This window comes from Macrosteles quadrilineatus, unplaced genomic scaffold (assembly GCF_028750875.1).
Source record: "Macrosteles quadrilineatus isolate MER2022 unplaced genomic scaffold, UCM_ALF_1.0 Scaffold_2__2_contigs__length_208266976, whole genome shotgun sequence".
Lineage (NCBI taxonomy): Eukaryota > Metazoa > Arthropoda > Insecta > Hemiptera > Cicadellidae > Macrosteles > Macrosteles quadrilineatus.
This window is the reverse complement of record NW_026542595.1, coordinates 48228235-48248880: the sequence shown is the minus strand read 5'-3', so window position 1 is coordinate 48248880 and position 20646 is coordinate 48228235. Positions and strand designations below refer to the sequence as shown.

Here is a 20646-nt window from a genome sequence, read left to right as displayed (position 1 = left end):
ACATGGATGAATCAAAAATTGAGGCCATAACTAATATGGCTGAGCCTAAGGACAAAAAGAGTCTCCAACAGTTTTTAGGCTTAATCACATATGTCAGTAAATTCATTCCTAAGTTGTCAGAGCATACAGCACCTTTGCGTGCTCTTTTGAAGAAAAACGTTGCATTTGTGTGGTCAAATGAACAACAGGTAAAATTTGATTTGCTTAAAAAGTTGCTTGTGTCTAAACCAGTCTTACAGTTTTTTGACATGAAAAAACCTGTGACCATTACGGTTGACAGTTCTAGCTATGCTTTAGGAGCTTCTCTCCTTCAAAATAATCTTCCGGTTGCTTATGCATCCAAGGCTTTGAATGATGTACAACAGCAGTATTCTCAGATAGAGAAAGAAACATTAGCTATATTGTTTGGTTGTGAGCGTTTTAGGCAATATGTATATGGTACTCATTTCACAGTTGAGAGTGATCACAAACCCTTAATTTCTATTTTTAAGAAAAATATAGATTCTTGTCCTCCTCGCTTGCAGCGAATGTTGATAAAATTGCAAGGTTATAGTTTTGATCTAGTCTATAAGAAAGGTAAAGATCTTGTCATTGCAGATTTGTTGTCAAGAGCTAATTATGATGTGTCTCAGCCAGTTGATGTAGATAATCAAACGCAGAGTATTGAAGCCCATGTATGTACAGTTGTAAATAGTATAAATGTTTCCAATGATCAGTTAACTAAGTTAAAAAAGTTGACAAATGAGGATGAAACCATGAAAGTCCTTAAATCTTACATTGTAACTAATTGGCCTAGTCATAAGAAAAATGTTCCCGACAATGTGAAACCGTTTTGGAAGGTCAAAGACGAGTTGACTTTGGGTGAAAATTTAGTTTTCAAAGGTAATGCATTAGTGATTCCTCATGATCTCAGGCGTGAAATGTTACAGCGTTTACATTTCACTCATTGCGGTGTAACTAAAACAGTTCTTCGTGCAAAAAATATTGTATATTGGCCTAACATGGAAAATCAAATAAGGGATATGATATCTCAGTGTGAACCTTGTATAACTTTTGCAAATAACTATAGGAAGGAACCTTTAGTTCCACATGATGTACCTAAACTTCCATGGTATAAAGTAGGTTTGGACATATTTCAGTTGAATGGTAAAAACTATTTACTAGCAGTTGACTATTATTCTAAGTATCCAGAACTAGCCTACTTGTCCAACATAACAACATCAAACATTGTAAACCATTTGAAGCAAATCTTTAGCAGGCAAGGCATTCCAAAAGAAATATTTGCTGATTCTGGTAGCCAATTTACTTCAGAGGAATTTAAAGACTTTTCTAAAGAATGGGGTTTTGTAGTTAGTTTGTCCAGCCCTTATCATCATCAATCTAATGGTATGGTTGAAAGGGCTATACAAACTATAAAAAGGACTTTAAAGAAAACAATGGTTGAAAAAACTGATCCTTATCTAGTAATGCTTGAGTATAGAAACACTCCTCTTGGTAATGGACTGCCTTCACCTGCAGAGATCTTGTATAACCGCAGACTGCGAGGTATTCTACCTTATCAGAATGTGCATCTTAAACCTAAAATCCCTAGCAATGTGTGTAAGAATCTTAAACAGAGGCAAAATATACAGAAGTTCTATTATGATAAAAAAGCCAGACCTCTGAGAAAGTTGTATAAGGGTGAAAGTGTTATGGTAAAAGTTGGTAGTAATTGGGTAAAAGCAAAAGTAGTAAATGTTGATGTAAGACTTAGGTCATATACAGTCCAGTCAGAAAATGGTAAATTTTACCATAGGAACAGAATTCTTTTGAGACCAGTCAAGAGTGAAAAAGATGCAGAGCTCGACGATGAGGACTACTCCATAGATGATAACCAGACGCCTCGATCCTGCGAAGGACAGCAAGGACCAAGCCCGAACGCTTCTCCACGACAACCTCATGATGTGCGCTCGCCTAGCAAGTCACCTTCATCGAAAAGTCCCTTAAAATCAAATTCAGGTTCTTTATCTCAAACAAAACTGTCCCCTCAAAATTCTAGGCTTATCAAAGAACATGATGGACAGTATATGACCAAGTCAGGTAGAGTCGTAAAACCTAGGCAGCTTCTAGACTTGTAAGTAGGCCTATCTTAGTAAAAAAAAAAAAAAAAATAAAAAAAAAAAATAAAAAAAAAATAATAAAATAAAAAATAAATCAGTGCAGCAGCTATATTTAGAAAATTATATAATTTAGAAGAAATTTGTTTTGGTTTTATTATTGTTTAAAAAATAAAGTGGTAATGTAATTATTTTATTTGTAAAGAAGGGAGATGTCATATATGTATGTTCTTATTCTAAGTTGTATTATTATTTAAGTTGAGTTGATACTCTATGTCGAGTCTATATAAGGAAGACCAATTGAATTCTCGATCTCTTTGTTACTTATTGAACTTAATAAAATGGCTGTAACTGAGTTGGGACTATTATTAAAACATCCCATCATTATAATTTATAACCAAAATTAAACTAAATATCCCATCATACAGTCCACTTTATTATTGAAAAAGACTTCTTTAGGATTACGCAACACTTTCGTTTGTATCCCTCCTAGACTATTTTTAGCTGCATCGAATATAATTTTTAATGCGAAAGAGAGCTTGTAGTTCAAAACTGTTTGCGGGTCCTGTTTAACGGCCTTGTGTATTTTGAATTCCTCGATTGTAGTCATGAATGGCCCTTTATTGCATTTATGGAGTACAGTACAGGGTGAGGCAATGAGAGCGCCACTTTTTGTTTAAGATGTCACATGTTAATTGTTGCAAAAACGAATGATCAGCTGTGCTTATGACATCCATTAAACTATGCCATTTTAGTAAATATTAAGCCTGAGGCTATTAACACTGAGAATTTTATGTGGAAACCTATTTTTAAAAAAGTGATTCTTGTGCAAAAACCCTGAGATTGTTTGGACCACATTCCATCCTTGGTCAACATGGTGCTGTTCCCGATTGGAAAACAATGGTAAACTGGGTAAAATTATTTAGGATAAACGCTGAAACCTAAAAAATAATCGGTGGGTGCCGCAAAACTCTTATACAAGCAAATGTTGAAAGAGTGCGAGTCGCAGTAACTCAAAGTCCAAAGGGATTTTCCAGGAAGCTTTTGTTGTTGAAAGCTTTACGTTGGCTCCTTTTTTGGGAGGGGGGGGGGGGTTGTTCTAGTAAGCTACTTGAAGTTCGAGGTTTTTCAAAGTCACCCCATAGATTTGCTTGAACTGAAGCTAAGAATCGTCCAAAAACTAAAGTGAACCTGAAGAAATGCTGGAGGAGTATTTGATGGAGTTGTCCCTTAAAAGGAATGTCAAGTAGGAAAAGGTCGTCACTTGCAGGATTTTGTTCTCAAGAAATGGAAAAATGACTTTGTTAAGTTAAAATGGCAAAAGATAAGCTGTGTTTTGATGTGCTATTTATATCTATAGGGTGAATATTATTGAGTTTGTACAGCTTATAAATTGGGGTGCTTTCATTGCCCCACCCTGTAGAACCCTGGTTAACCGAATTCCGTAAAGTAATAAATTGCTAAAAATATAAGTAAGATGTAATGTAAAATGCTTTAGTAGCTTCAGTTGTATATTTTAAAGTATTTTCTTACCCATTGTAACATTTCTGTAGCTGAAATAAAACACTGTGTTATTAAATTAATTTTTCCTACACACGGTGGTAATACATAGACTATTTTTAGCATATGATAGGTTTAAAAAACAATTGTTTATCCGAAACGGCGCTTCCCCTTTATTTTGGTTAACCAGGGTTCTACTGACTCTACTGTATTTCTAAATTTTAATCGATTTTAGCGTAGCTGAGGTTATTTATTATTAATCAAGTGGTTGGCTTATGCTAGTAAGTTATATAAGTTTGATTTTTGATTCGACTGTTTAGGTAGATGTTACTTAGTTTTTATGTTGAATGACCTTGCAGTCCGTCCTATGTAAAAGATAGGGTAATCGTTAAATTTCAGTTTATATATTCTCGTTTGTTTATTATCATAAGGCTTATCTTTAAGAATGCTGGCTAATTTGTTGGATGTTTTGAAGGAGATACATCCAATATCTCCTTGAGATCTCCTCAAAAACATCCACCAAATTAGCCAGCATTCTTAAAGCCTCAAAAATATCTCGAAGCTTTTCAAAAAATCGACATGCTCGTAAGAATGAATTAAAGGGAATGACGTTCGCCTGGAGATGATCCCGAGAGGATCGAAACTAGTTGACTTTCAAGGTCATAAGGATCACTTGAGAGCAGGTAAATGTACAGTACATTTATTTGATCAGTGATTCGAAGGCTTAACCCATACAAAATCAAGAAAAAATTTAGATGTGGAAAAAAGTCTGTGAGTCAGAGGTAATTATGTGGCAGAACCTAAATACTAAATATCTCTTAGCAAACCATTAAAGACTATGCTTTTGGAACAAAATCTGATAATTTTACTTGAGTTATCATTCTTACGGTCACATATAAGAGGGCTATCCAGTTAGTGACAGACTATTTGGCTGGTGCGGCAGTGGGCGGGGCTAGGACCGCCATCTTGGCGTCAGAGTGTTCCTACACTCAGTACGCAACCAGCCGTGATAGCAAGAGCATCGTGAAGTGACTTCTGTACTTTGTATGCAGTGGAGTTTAGAGATGAGCTCTACAACTGTATATTCCGCCAGTTGTGAAGTGCAAGGTGTGATAAGGTTTTTATTGGCAAAAAATTACAGACCTATTGAAATTTATCGCTAGATTTGTGATGGCCAAGGAATAATGAGTGAAAGCCGAGTGAGGCAGTGGAGCATTGATTTAAAAAATTGCCGAACCAATATTTAAGACAAGGATCGCAGCAGTAGGCATAGTCATGTGACTGATGAATTGGTGGCAAAAATCGATGAAAAAATCTGTGAACATTGTCGTTTTACGGTCACAGAACTCTGAGAACATTTTCCTCAAATTTAACGGGAGTTTAGTCCATGAAATAAATGAAAATGCTTCTTTATTGAGGCGAACTTAGGACCTCATGGTCCTTTCTTACAGTTAACCTCTAAAAAACTAATACTAGCAACAAAAAATACAATAAAGTTTGTAACATAACTAGTAATAAAATGGCATAAATGTATTCATCTTCCCTTTTAATTTATAAATAGTGCTTGATAAATTTTGGTACTACAAATTTTGTGCCAGGTGGGTTGCAAAATTGCTAATAGAAGACAAAAAAAACCGAGTTGCTGCAGCACCGACATGTCTGGAAGAGTATGACAAAAGTAAAAACCATGTTATTAATTGTATCGTAACTGGTGACGAGACTTGGGTAAAGCACGTAACTTTCAAACAAAAAGGCAGTCAATGGAATGGGGTCACACGTATTACCCCAAGAAACCAAAAAAAGCGTTCACAAATGCTATCAGCAAGAAAAATCATGGCTACGGTGTTTTGAGGTGCTCAAGGAGTGATTTTGGTACTTTCTTGAACAAGGCCAAACAATTAACTCAGAGAGGTATTGCAAAACACTCTGAAAATTAAGACATGAAATCCAAAACAAGCGTCGAGGTAAACTGAGAAAAAAGGTTTAGATTTTTCATGACAACGGCCTTCTACACGTGGCCAATCATACCCTACAGTCCGGATTTGGCACCGAGTGACTACTATCTGTTCCCAGCGATGAAGACGTGGTTCGATACGCAACACTATGACACTGACACTGAACTCTATGCCGGTGAAAACCAGTCCTTAAACTTACAGGTGGCAGTTTTATTTTATGAGGACATTGAAAAGCTTGAACCACACTATGATAAATGCCTTAATAAATGGTGATTATGTAGAAAAAAATATTAGCCTAAAAGTTTGGCTTCAAAATTTATTAATAAAAATAGTTTATTTTTCATTTTGTATAGCCGTCTACTAAACGTCTACAAAACGTCTACTACTTTCTGTATAGCCCTCGTATGAAAACAAAAGTTACTAGGAGACCTACAATAATAACTTATTCCCAAAAAACCTATATACCTGAGAGTGTGACCCAAGTCAGGCAGTAAGACACCGTAGTCGCGGGCAATGCTGTGTGTGGGGTCGGCCAGCAGAGGTATCTTGGGGTTGCCAAGGCCACCCTCATTACGCGGGGTGCGCGCCCACGCCAGGTGTGTTAGGTGAGAGTCCACAGAACAAGCCACGATCTCAGTCTGGACAGCTCGGAACTCCAGCACTCGGTCACTCAGTGACAACAGTTCCGTGGGACACACTGCAGAACTGAAAAATCATTAATTTTAATGTAAACAGGTACAGACAAATGTTTGGACAGTAATATTATCTTATTATTAAACTCTTATCATCAAACCGAAACCATAGTTAACAAAAATCTACAAATAAGCAAACAGCAAGGCAACAGGGAATCGTACACAATGGCACAGATAGTTGGCGCGGCTTGGCCAATGAAATCTAATTGAACAGGCAAAGACATTTAACACAACGAGGCATGATAAAGTTCATACCGTAACAAAGATTCAGAGAGTTTCAATTCTTCAGGTAGTGTTGATCTATGAAAAATTCCCTTTATTTGAGTAAAGTCTCTCCAGTAGACATCTGGTAAGTGGTGTCTTGAGAATCTTGATGGGCTCCTTTCTAAAGTGGTCTGGAAGATAAATTAAGCATAGGGCTCCTTTTTAGGGTGTTTTTTTTTTTTACCATACGGGCTGTTATAAAATGGTGGAAGCGTAAAAGTTTGTAGGGTTGCATGTGTTGTGTTGATGGAGGTCTTTGTGTTTGGTGTGCTGGGTATAAACTGTATGATGTGTGTGATGTGTGTAACAACTGTGAGTATTTTAAGGTCTTGCAGTTGTCCTGGTAGATGCGTCTGCTATAAAATCTGATTTATAAGGGTCTTATTCTGGTGTATAGGGGTAATTCAAAGTTTGTGTTAGGGGTACTGTCGCACAGCAATGCAGTACCGAAGATGTGATTGCAACAGTGCCAAGTAAGAGGTGTTTCCTGTCTCTAAGTTCCTTGACTACTGAGTTTGTCTAATAATAACATAGGTGGCGGAACTAAGCTTCTTGCCCAGAAGGTCAATGTGATGTTTCCAGAAGAACAGAGTCAAAACAGTAACTCCGAGGTATATTTGGTTAGGCTTGGTTAGTTTAGAACAGTTTCAAATGATAATCAACACTTATTTTTTCCCATACAGGTTTAAGAGTTCCTAAGAGGCACATGTTTAAATTTAAAGCACAATTCTTTCCTATTGAAACCAGGAATTTGTGGTACAGTGACCTGTTGCTGCATTGCTATTGGTTGTAGTAAAACAGGTGATGTAAACATGCAGCATTCTTATTAGCTGGTAGTTTCTTTATTAGTTCTTTATTTAGAACTGTCTCCTTTTTAAGTTCAAAGTGAAATAGTGACAATGGCGGACCTAGCTCAAGTTGATAAAGAAATTTGTGATTTACGTTTATACTGATTGTGTCGGGAAGTCGTGTTAGGACATTGTATCATTCCTTGTAGGAAACGATGTCAGGGCACGGTGGTGATTGATGTGTTCGTTGGACCAAGATAAACAGGAAACTTTTGTTTTGTTGTAGGCTAGTTGCTAGGTCGCAATCAGCAAACCAAAGAAGACACGGTGCTGTCCGTGCGTGCCGGTTTTGGTTATTTTTGAGACAGCAGAAAGTGAATACTGTTATTGTTGTTTAAAGATTTTATTGCAGAGTTTGTTATTGCTGGAGTGTGTTATTGTGTAAAAATGATGTTTATTGAGGTTTTGGAGGAACTGTGCTTAGGGTCGGTTTTATTGAATTCCAGTCAATTTTTGTTACCGATATTGCTCTACCCCCTCTTATAATCCCCCAAAACTTCATTTTAGGCCTATACACTTTTTTACACAATTTCACACTTCGGGAAGTGCATTTAGGCTGATGTCAGGGTCCTAAATTTTCCTAAAAAGATACAAGTTTAAAAAGACTAATTTTGAACCAAACAAAGAACTAAAAGTTATATTTTAATTCGTAAACCACTTACAAATCTTGTGGGTAGAAGAACAAAATAAGATATCTGCCTTTGTAGTCATTGAGTTCCAATCGAGTAACATGACCATTTACAATGGCAGTAGCTTTCCACGGAGGAGCTGGCTTGGTCACTAAAAAAACATATCAACAAAATTAGCTCAACACGTCCATAAGTTACTACACTGTTGTAATTGTATTTATACTTAAATTAAAACCCTAATCTATTAAAAAAGGATACAGATTATTATTAAATAGGGATAGTCGGGTCCCAACATTTCGGGAAATTTTCGGGAAAAAAATATTCCCGATATTCGGGACGGGATTAAATTTAATTCGGGAATTTTTCGGGACGGGATTTGGCCCGATCGTCGGTGATTTTGCCGCTTTGCACCCGACGATAACGCCGCTATCGCGAGAGATGTTCCGCGAACGCAGGAGGCGAAGTCATTTTGACGATCGCGCCGTGACCACGGAGTCATACCGACGATCCCGCCCAAACCGCGAGTCATACCGACGACCCGACCGGGACGTGACCGCGGATTCATACCGACGATCACCCCGTGACCGCGAAGTCATACCGACGATCGCGACGTGACCGCGGAGTCATACCGACGATCCCGCCGATACCACGAGTCATACCGACGATCGCGCCGTGCCCGCGAAGTCATACCGACGATCGCGCCGTGGCCGCGGAGTCATAACGACGATCACGCCGTGACCGCGAGTCATACCGACGATCACCCCGTCACCGCGGAGTCATACCGACGATCGTCCCGTGACCGCAGTCATACCGACGATCATGCCGTGATCACGAGTCATACCAACGATCGCGCCGTGACCACGGAGTCATACCGAGGATCGCGCCGTGGCCGCGGAGTCATACTGACGATTGCGCCGTGACCCCGGAGTCGTACCGACGATCACGCCGTGACCACGAGTCATACTGACGATCACCCCGTGACCGCGGAGTCATACCGACGATCACCCTGTGACTGCTGGGTCATACCGACGACCGTCCTGTGACCGCAGAGTCATACCGACGATCACCCCGTGACCGCAGAGTCATACCGACGATCATCCCGTGACCGCCGGGTCATACCGACGACCGTCCTGTGACCGCAGAGTCATACCGACGATCACCCCGTGACCGCGGAGTCATACCGACGATCACCCCGTGACCGCTGGGTCATACCAACGACCGTCCTGTGATCGCGAGTCATACCGACGATCACCCCGTGACCGCGGAGTCATACCGACGATCACCCCGTCACCGCGGAGTCATACCGACGATCGTCCCGTGACCGCAGTCATACCGACGATCATGCCGTGATCACGAGTCATACCAACGATCGCGCGGTGACCGCGGAGTCATACCGACGATCGCGCCGAGGCCGCGGAGTCATACTGACGATTGCGCCGTGACCCCGGAGTCGTACCGACGATCACGCCGTGACCACGAGTCATACCGACGATCACCCCGTGACCGCGGAGTCATACCGACGATCACCCTGTGACTGCTGGGTCATACCGACGACCGTCCTGTGACCGCAGAGTCATACTGACGATCACCCCGTGACCGCAGAGTCATACCGACGACCGTCCCGTGACCGCAGAGTCATACCGACGATCACCCCGTGACCGCTGGGTCATACCGACGACCGTCCTGTGACCGCAGAGTCATACCGACGATCACCCCGTGACCGCGGAGTCATACCGACGATCACCCCGTGACCGCTGGGTCATACCGACGACCGTCCTGTGACCGCAGAGTCATACTGACGACGTCCCGTGACCGCAGTCATACCGACGATCGTGCTGTGACCGCGGAGTCATACCGATGATCGTGCCGTGACCGCGGAGTCATACCGTCGATCATGCCGTGATCGCGAGTCTTAATGACGATCACCCAGTGACCACGGAGTCATACCGACGATCACCCCGTGACCGCGGTAATTTTGACGATCGCACCGTGACCGCGAGTCACAAGTTTCTATATGTACCTGTAAATTGTTGCAACCAAACCATTTTTTTGTTTTTATAGATCAGTGCCAAAAACGTTAAAAATTGATTTCGTTTGTCTTTTTGGTAACTGCAATACTCAAGACTTTCTTTTTATCCACAGGAAAAAAATCCCGTCCCGTCTCGTCCCGAAAATCAAGAAGGAAATAAAAATCCAGTCCCGTCCCGTTCCGAACTAAAAATTCAATCCCGTCCATCCCTATTATTAAATGAGAAAAAAATCATCCAAAATGTACTTAGGTACTTTTAGTTGTTAAAATAAAGTACAAAAAGCAACTTAGTAGCTTAAGAGGGTTTTATAAAAATAGTTTCACCAAGGTTTTTGGCGACCGTAGGTTTCATGGAAAGACCTAGACCCGGGACCGGTTTACTTTTTCGTTTTGAGGTCTCCAGAGGCCAAAAACACCCTCCGTTCAAATTTATATATATATATATATATATATAGTAGGCCTATATGTGTTAGTTAGTGCGATAACCCCGATAACTCAAGGAAAAATTATCCAATTTTGATAACATTTGGTACAAACGTGTAAACCTACATTTATTCTAACGAGTTCGCGAACCAGCATGATCGGACAATGAGAACGGGGGTTTATGGGGGGTTTTGTGGGGTAAAAATTGGGTTTTCCCATTTTTGACCCCAAAACACAAAGTATCACAATTTCTTTCTAGAAACCATTTTGTAGAGATTAAAAAAAGAAATAATTTTGTATATTGAAGCGTAGTTGAATGCCTAACGGTTACGAAGATATTACAAAAATTGTAAGTAAATGAAAATTCTCATGTTATTTTTATGGAGAACTAGCAGAGTACCCGTCCTTCGTATGGGGTTGGCATCTATCTATCTATACTATTCTAAAGAAGAGGTGGTTTCTGTGTGTGTATGAGATAATCTCAAAAACTACTGAACCGACTGGGCTCAAATTGCACAAAAAAGAAGCTACAGCTCTGAGGATACATATAGAACTGTTCCCGCTTCGATACTGTCCTAGGGCTCTGCCCCGTGGGCTTTCAAAAATTTGAGGTGAGAGATTTAAATGTAAATATTGATTGATGGTATCCATGGTAACAAAGAACAAACCTACAAAGTTTAAAAATGTAAACAAGCAGAACTAACTGTCAAATGAATTTTGATTTCACAATTCCACACAGCTGGTTCAAATATATTAAATACTGCATGAATATTAGAACAGATAGGGTAAGGATTATAAATTTAAAATAATGATGTCACTAGCTCGAATGTTAACATTATTTAACATTACTTAAATGGAGCTGTCAAACCATATGTTAATGTCATTTCATTAGTATATGATTCTTTCAGTTACTTAATTTGTTTATGTTTATGATCTATTATACTGAGTGTGTTCTAATATTTGTGAAATGCTGTAATAGCTATTTACCTTACAAGTGTAGTAAGAGCGTTTTTACATCACGCAGGTGAAGGTTGTGCAACGAGCGGAAGCGAGTTGCATAATTTACCTAAGTGATGTAAACACGCTCTTGCGTAACGTGTAACGTACAATATTTTACCTGACCCGACAATATACAGGAGGTTACGAACAATATTAATCATTATCCATTTCACTCATCTTTTAACAGTAACGTTAATTTACAAACAAAAGCTAGGTTAGGAAAATTCTTCAAAACGTAACAATAAAATTCAAGAGCACAGCTGATTTCTAGCGTTGAACGTCGTTGGCTCCATAGAGGTATATTTTTTAAGTTAATCACTCAATGTTATTTAAATGGGTTTCATTACATCACCGAGTGAGTTTTTGATACTTTACATCACTCGAGAAGTAAGGAAGTTGTATACATCACGCTTGGGATAGGGAAGTTTAACATGGCGGGTTAGGTAATAATATTTTACCTAACCCGCCATGTTAAACTTCCCTATCCCAAGCGTGATGTATACAACTTCCTTACTTCTCGAGTGATGTAAAGTTGGAAAAAACTCACTCGGTGATGTAATGAAACCCAATTAAATAACATTGAGTGGATAACTTAAAAAATATACCTCTATGGAGCCAACGACGTTCAACTCTAGAAATTAGCTGTGTGTTTGAATTTTATTGTTATGCTTTGAAGAATTTTCCTAACCTAGCTTTTGTTTGTAAATGAACGTTACTGTTAGAAGATAAGTGAAATTGATAATGAAGCAATGAACGTTACTGTTAGAAGATGAGTGAAATTGATAATGAAGCATATTGCTCGTAACCTCCTGTCGGGTCAGGTAAAATCTTGTACGTTACACGTTACGCAAGAGCGTGTTTACATCACTTCGGTGAATTATGCAACTCGCCTTCGCTCGTTGCACAACATTCACCTGCGTGATGTAAAAACGCTCTTACTACACTTGTAATGTAAATAGCTATTACATGGAATAATTTGTTGTAAAAAAAATCATTTTATGGATATAGGAACTAATTAAGATTCTATAATCATTGCCGTATCAACCTAAGCCCTTATCCTGAATTTTATGAGGTTTATTTTTGTGTGTAAACAGTAATATAATCCCCCTGCCGCAGCAAATCTATAGACTGAGCGAATTTCAATTTGACTGATTATAATTTCACTAAAATATGTTAGAAAATGACCCTATTTTCCATATTTATTTCTATTTTCCTAGTTTTCGGTTTGGAACTATTGTGATAGCTTTTTTGTTTACAGTGTAAACCATAAAAACATTCTTTTATCATACCTTAGAATCTATCATTGGTTTTGTATCGTAGGTAGCCTAAATAAGTATTCACAGTATGAGTAAAAAAAACGTACTATTATCAAATTAAGTAAAACAGTTAAATTTTGTTTCTAAATTAAATGGTAGGAGTGAAACCATTTGGCATTTTCAAAGAACCAACATTGTCTCTTTTGCATACTGACACCGTTGCAATGCAAGGGCATAGCTGCTAGCAAATACGAATAGTATCCGCTAGCAAAAATAACAAGCGGCCAGCGCTACTAACTGTGACCAACGGGATTGATTTATTTAGTAGGCTATCTTATATAAATTAGAGTTAATCATGTACTATAACAAAGTCTTCTTTCTACATCAATTACAATTCCATAATACCCTCACTGCAGCAAACCTGCAGCCAAAACAAATTTCCATTTGTGTGAATTTATTTTCAATTAAATCTATTTCAACAACATTATGTTTAACGAGTACCTAGTTTTGCTGCCTACAGGGAGGGTACTAACGAAGTGTGATTTTTAGGAAAATATTAGTAGCTTAGTATGAAATAAATAAATTTACCAAGTTTAATAAAAAATCCATCCATTAAAAAGCAATATTACAACAGTTTACTTATCATACTAATATTATAATTTAGAAAGTTTGGATGTTTGGATGTATCGATGTATGGATGAATGGATGCATGGATGGATCGATGGATGAATGGATGGATGGCTGGATGGATGTTTGTGACAAGTAAACGCGAAAAATACTACACCGACAAGGTTGAAATTTGGTATGATGATAGCTGACATTCCCGATTAACATATAGACATATTCATACCTCAAAAATCCTTTCAGGCTCCGCCTCAGTGGCTCTGGAGTTTCTCATATTAACCATATGAGTATTCATATTTAAAGATTAATATCATAATCATAAATTTTAATATCATAATATCATAAGATCATAATTTTGTCAGCTGTTTCAACTGCACAAGTTGGTTCTATGATACTAGACCTCAAACGTCAAAATCGGGCGAATAATAACGGAGGAGTTCGATTAACAAAAAACGGCTTAGCCTATTATATATATAGATGCCAACCCCGTACAAAGGACGGGTACACTGCTAGTATAAGTATAAAATGCTTATTGCAGTTATACTCAAGCTTCGCATTTTCAATGGAGTGGACACAGTTTGATAAAATTTGCTTCTTTAAGTCAACGGTATACTATAGTATTACACATCTACCATAACCATTATGTTCTACCCCTTCACCTTTAAACAATAAAGAAAAATTATTTATTAAAAATTCGCAAAATATCACAAATTGTTCATGTAATTAAAAACATAAACAACTGTAAACAATCCTACTTTGACAGTTCTCATTGCGTATCACAGCTTTTTGTTGCTGCTTAGTTCAAATTAGCTGTTTTCATAAATACAAAGAAAAAAATAATAGTGCTGCACTCTGTTGGTAAATCTTATAACTTTTTAATACTTTTGCATATCATAGAACCAACTTTTTTTAGTTGAAACAGCTGACAAAATACTTTAATTCCCTTTAAATATGAAAACTACATGAGGAACTACAGAGCCACTGGGGCGGAGCCCGAAAGGATTTTTGAGATAAGAATATGCCTATATGTTAATCGGGAATGTGAGCTATCATCATCCCAAATTTCAGCCCAATCCCTCCAGTAGTTAATGCGTGATTGAACTCCAAACACACAAACAAACAAACAAACAAACACACAAACTTCCACATTTATAATATTAGTAAGAGTTATTTACATAGGAAATACATCTGAACATTTTAGGGGAATATTTTAGTAGAAATCCAGCCAGGTAAATGGAAATTTGCTTCGTCTGCAGGTTTGCTGCGGCGGGGGTGTATTTATGCATAGCCTAGGTATAGAAGTTAAAGAACTTAAAACAAATTTCAACTGAGTGTCTACCAGGGAGAGTATTCTAAATAGTGTAGGGCCGCACCTACACACAAAAAATAAGTAAAAAATACTCGGGACTCATCAGAATTATTCCTATGTGTGAAGCACATTGCTTAACAAAATATCTACTCGTACACTCATCCTTTAATACATCTGAAATATATGCCATTAAATGCTAACTACGTGAACAGGGACTATCTGTTGTTTTAACACTGTAAATTATCTAAGCCTCTAAGTCTAACTTTAGACATTTATTATTATCAGCATGCAACCTCTCTCTATTCGACTGCGATGCTGTGGTGTCGCACACTCACCTATAGCTTTGCTGGTGTAGGACGGAGGCTCGGCTACAGGCCTTCTCCCGGACATGGCTGACAGTTGCTGTCCTTCCGAATGTTCTGTATAGTTCCCTTCTGCACTCAACTGCTCCTGGAGATGATCTATTGTACAAAACCCAAGTACAGTCATTTACTTTGTTATATATAATACAATATTAGCTAAATAAAATTGTGCTTATATACATTATTTTAAAAAATATAATAACCACACTGTTTGGTGGTTTTGAGCATGGGCAGACCACATACTAATCAGCTTTTGCTTGGAAAATAATATTTGGTTCTCTTTTAAATTGTAAGTCGGGTGGATGTGTCTGGATTATTGGCCTGTGTTTGTCTTATTGAGGCAGTATGTGATATTATATATTATATTGTAATTAAATTGTGTCTCATTAAGGAGTAGAGTAATATTTCAAAAGGATATTATATCATATCTTCAATACTTTACTATTTTTTTTTATCCTGAAAAACCACATTTAAATAGGCCAAAACCGTTTTATAGCCCAACACATTTTAAATTTCTTCATGGGCCTAAGTCAATTTCTGATTAGGCCTATGTTTTGGTCCCATAAGAGCAAGGTGCCTGTAGAAGATTCACCCATGAATTCTGATTGATTTGAAATAATTTTGTATGTTATTGAGAGGAATAAATGGTAATAAAATGTTTTAATATTGATATTTAGTATAATTCGCTCTTAGCTTTTTTCCAAATGTTTAGATTCTAAAACAATTTTGAACTCTATTATTGCTATCCGATGAGAGCTATTTAAAATGAATATAATTGTTCAATTATAGCCTATGCATTTGAATTTAAAACTCCTGAATTTTATAGGCTACTTTCGTTTTACTCCATATTAGTTAGATATATATTTCAATTTAACTGAATTTGTAGGGCAATTCATTGTTTTTTTAAACACTTAAACAAAATAACTAAAAATATGTAAAATAGGTTTTGGTACTTAAACATAATGATAAAAGACCCAGACTCCCTTAGAGGCTTTCTCAACTATGTAAGGCAAACTAATTGTTCAGTTAAAATATCCCCTCAAAATATTTTGGTAGCATACACCCACAATGATGTATTTGAAAGTAAAGCGGAAAATGTGAACAAGGTTATGGTTGCGAAAGTACTCCAAAGAATCTGAGTCTTATGAATGACTTGAATTTTCAGCCAACCTGATATGGACAAACAGTCAAAGTCAATGTCCTCAGCAACTTCTTTGGCTTTCTGTTCTTCGTTTGCAGATTTCCTTTGAAACAATGATCTGGAGGGGGGGTCACTTGATCGCCCACTTCCCACCCCACTTAATGCTTCCAACGTTTTTATTCCCTGACGGAACTCTTCAGAGTTATTTAAATGTTTTATCGCTTGAGAGTGAGATTGAAGCACACTAATATCAGCAACCAGAACCTTGCTGCACACTTTGCACCTCGCTTTATAACAGTTATTTTCAACCTCTTCCAACCAAAAGCTAAACTCCGGGAAATGTTCCCAAGCTTTTCTATACTTTTGCTGTTTTCTTGATTTACGCTTTTTAGGAGGGGTGGCTATAGATTGGGTTGAACTTTCATTTCCGGTATCATCTTGACTCACAGAATTAGCACTTTTCAAAACAAGTAAATCTGAATCAACATCATTCACTCCAACATGTTCTGCCATGTCTCAGTTACTTTTAGGTGGAGTTATGTAAGTAAGGTACAAATACCTGGAGAACAAACAAAGTTTAAAACAATTTGATTGAACAAATAAAACTAAGCCACATTTTAGCTTTTAAAACATAAAAATTATCAACCTAAAAGTGCAATCAATTGAAGATTACACTTTGAAATCTTAAGAGCCTCTAAGAGAACCCGGCCCTTGAGTTGGATTTATCATTTAACCATACACACCGTTGTGCCGTTGTAGAAAAGAGCTGTGAAGTCCATTATCAACATCGGTTACATTGGATTCCACAAGAATCACATTGGGTGTGTTGTTATCGACCTCATATTCGTATCTTTGCTGCTGCTTTAATTCAATTACTTTCTTCTGATGTTTAATAGAGGTTGCATGTTTTTCCAGTTCACTTTTTCCTGCATTCAATACTATGTTGCATGCTGTACACATGGCTCTTTCAGGATTAGGATGAGCTCGTAGCCATCCTTTGAACATATCAAAGGAAAGCCATTCGGCTCGGAACCTCTTTCCTCCTTTGCCTCCTCTCTTTTTTTTGTTTGGTGTTTCATATTCTAAAGTTTGAGACTCATCGGCTACATTAGTTTCGTCTAACAATCGTGAGGGTTCCCCTTCTGTGGCTGGTGTTATGACAATGGTACCAGTTTCATTTATGGTACGTTTGGGAGCAACGGCTGAGGGTTGATTGCTACTATAATAAAAAAGAACACTATTGACATACTAATAGCATAATATGGAAGAATGTGTGAAAGCTTAGTGCAAACTTATTTTGAAACACACTTTAAAAAAGCTAGGACTAATACTTGCGGCAGCAAAGCAGGCCAGTAGCCTTGTTTAAAATGTTTTTGACAAATTTTTGAACCAATTTCAAATAATAGAAGTTAAAAATACAAGCATTTTGATAGTTAGTTACACAAACTGGTACCTACATATTACAAAAGCAATGTTAAGGTTGCCTAATATGTGCGTATGACACATCACACCAACATAGATGGTGCTGCTTTTAAGGCACACAGTAGCCACCAGTCAAACATGATTTTTTTTACATTCCGTTTTTTTGTACATTCCGTGCAATGAAGTACTTACCGTGCTTTTTTAATTTTTAATTTTAAATCAACTAGAATGATTGAAATGCCCAGTGAGCAAATACTGTAAGCAGGCTGTGACAATACCTATAAAAACTTGTGAATTATCTGGTGACAGGCCTAAAATACTTTGTTATAGATTCCCTAAGGACAAAGAACTATGCAAACAATAGGCCTATAGCTGCAAACGGGCAGACAAATAATTCAAGTTCCAAGTGAGATTGCAAAATTATTATTTGCATTTGTAATATAACTTAGCCTATATTAAATTCTTTAATTTTATCGCCTCATAAGTCATAATCAATAGGCCTATCGTAAGGTAGATTCATTGTAAATATAGTAGAATTTATATATAATTTCTATGTACGCTGAAATTGTTTGTAAAAATATATTAGGCTAGCCAAAATAGTTATATTCAATGATTAATCTTGCTGTTTCTCATGCCAACAGCAATAGAGGGAGTAAAGCGATCAGGTCAGCGAATAACGTGACAGTTCCGCAGCCGGTTAGCTGTTTTATATAAGAGTCAGCGTCAAAACCTTTTCATGCCCTCGTATTTTCCAGATTTCTCTATAGGTAGACAGCTGGAAATGCACCCACCGGCTTAAGAACCTCTTGGGGCCAAATTTAACAGTTCATTTTATATGTTAAATCAGTAGGCCTACTTTCCTGTTCAAAGGAACATTCATTATTATCGATGATTTTTATCGATATATTGATATTTTTGTTTTTCTTTACGATCCATATTCCTTCTGTTATAATATCTTCAAACACATTTAAATTACAAATTGACAACTGATCTTGTATAATCAAAAGCAATATACCTATGGATGAAGAAATGAAACCGTTCTAAACTAACCTAACATAACTAACCAAACTTGCTGTACCATTTCAAAATTTCGTTTGATAACAGAAAAGTCATTAGTGGCATAACAAACAGAATTTTGAAATGTTACAGCAAGTTTGTTTGGTTAGGTAAGGTTAGTTTAGAACAGTTTCATTTCAATCCTAATATTTTTATGATTGTTTGTTGATACTGAACAATATTTATTTATCATAATTGCATAGAGCGGGTTCTAGACATTTTTCTAGTGTAAGCGAACATCATTCAGGCATAGTGACATACTTTTAAAAAACTTAAATGTTAAACTTGGTAGTAAGGATTATCTCTGGATACATCTCAAAATACGAATGAATAAGTGCTTAAGAAAGTCTGAAATGTTCGAACGTCTGCTGGACGAGTCCAGTAGAGGGGTGCCCAACAAACAAATCCACTTGTTTTTGTATGTGGTCATTGTTATTTGGGAATAACAATAATAAATTAAGAACATAGTGAGAGTATGGGCATTAGGCCCACCTTCTCACGATTTACCCTAAATCCTTACTCCTATAGTCCTACAATTTGGCAAGTTATAAACTTTTTACTTTGAGTAGGAAATATAGGCCTATAACATTATTTTTAACGAGTAATAGCTAATAGCCTAGATAAGATAAACCATTCTCCCCTTGTGTTGGTTTGTCTGAAAGACAAACTCTGGTTCAACCAAAATGTTTACGTTAACGATAGCTTTATAATTATGTAAAATATGACATATATTTGTGAGACAACTGTGAGATTTGATCTACTAAACCTCTGTTTTGGGTACATCCTGAATTAAAAAAAATTCAAATACCTACTTGTAAGTTATTATCAAGGAAATTGATAGGAAAGCAGGCTCCATAGAGACACATAAATACACAACACAACCTCGTGGCACTAACATTTAACGTAAATGCGCCAGTGCTGGGTGCTACCTCAAGTTGTATTATAGCTCATTGCGGGTAAAGCTTGACAGAACCTCTGAGATGTAGGTTTTCTCTATCAGCCACAAGTGTCGCCCTCGATAGCATTGGGGTTTCGCTTCTTATAGTGTTACATATTGAATGTTTCTAGTCTCTATCTCCCTTCGCAACCGTGTACCTTGCCTACCGCTTAAACCGGCTCTGCGTAGTTGTCGGGTGATATGTTTCAATTTGATAATATCGATATATCGGTTCAAAAAATAAAATATCGTTGTAGACTATGGAAAAAAATTCATCAATAATAACGAAAGTTCCCTTTAACGGGAAAGTACCTACTATTAAATCTTATTCGTAATCATCCACAGTAAACGCTTGAAAAAACAGAAGTAAGCAGATTAAATTATTAGTCTGCCCATTTGCAGTTAGTGGGGGGGAGGGGGGGGGGGGTAGTGTTTGCATAAGTTAGTTCTTCATCCTTTAGGGAATCTATGATATTCTTTAATACTTACTTAGAACAGAATAGAATAGAATAGAATGTTTGTTTATTTTCTCTTTCAGATCGGATACATATAATCATTGACTTTATATCTACACACTGTGTAGATATAAAGTCAATGATATAATACACAGGTCACAATTATTGCATAATAAATTCACATTAATAAAAAGATACAAAACAAATGAAGTTCATTACGACTATAAAGGTTTTAAATAATTATGCTATTTTACTTACCTACTTACTATACTTAAATACTTTCATATGAAACTATTTTAGGCCTGTCACAAGATAATATTCTACAAATTTTTATCCAACAATTGTTACAGAAAGCTACAGCACATTTTTGACAGGCAGATTTTAATTACTTTAATCGGTAGTAGAGGTGTGCAAAACAGATCCAGGATGAGAACCGTTCTCGGTGACCTTCTTCTCGAATAGACCCATAACAGGTTAATGAAACATAGCGTATTTATATCAGATTTTATTTATGGAAATTATCCCCAATGTCTACACTGGGAAACTTAGATGTAATTTTTAAACGTTTTTATAAGCTCGCTTTCTTGTCTGTTCGGTACAAATTTTGCGATCAATTTTTTTAAAACTAACTTCCCGATGAGCTATAGAC

General features: G+C 37.3%; 2 protein-coding genes across 4 annotated transcripts in view; one reads left to right on the top strand and one right to left on the bottom strand.

Moving 5' to 3' along the window:
* LOC128984750 (peroxiredoxin-4-like) overlaps positions 1–20646 on the bottom strand; it is a 39444-nt gene that overhangs the window by 4371 nt on the left and 14427 nt on the right. The window contains exons 2-5 of one of the 3 annotated variants that reach the window (XM_054404104.1): positions 16871–17343; positions 14960–15085; positions 8018–8135; positions 6017–6256 (exon numbers count right to left, since the gene is read on the bottom strand). In XM_054404104.1, coding sequence (XP_054260079.1) covers positions 6017–6256; positions 8018–8135; positions 14960–15085; positions 16871–17343 — 957 coding nt within the window. Of the gene's footprint in view, positions 1–6016; positions 6257–8017; positions 8136–14959; positions 15086–16156; positions 16687–16870; positions 17347–20646 lie in introns of all 3 variants that reach the window. The other 2 variants (XM_054404103.1, XM_054404105.1) reach the window with 2 other exon arrangements.
* The window catches only part of LOC128984756 (DNA-binding transcriptional regulator BolA-like), a 48366-nt gene continuing 42743 nt past the window's right edge, over positions 15024–20646 (top strand). The window contains exon 1 of the mRNA XM_054404113.1: positions 15024–15103. Coding sequence (XP_054260088.1) covers positions 15039–15103 — 65 coding nt within the window. The 5' untranslated portion in view covers positions 15024–15038. The remainder of the gene's footprint in view (positions 15104–20646) is intronic.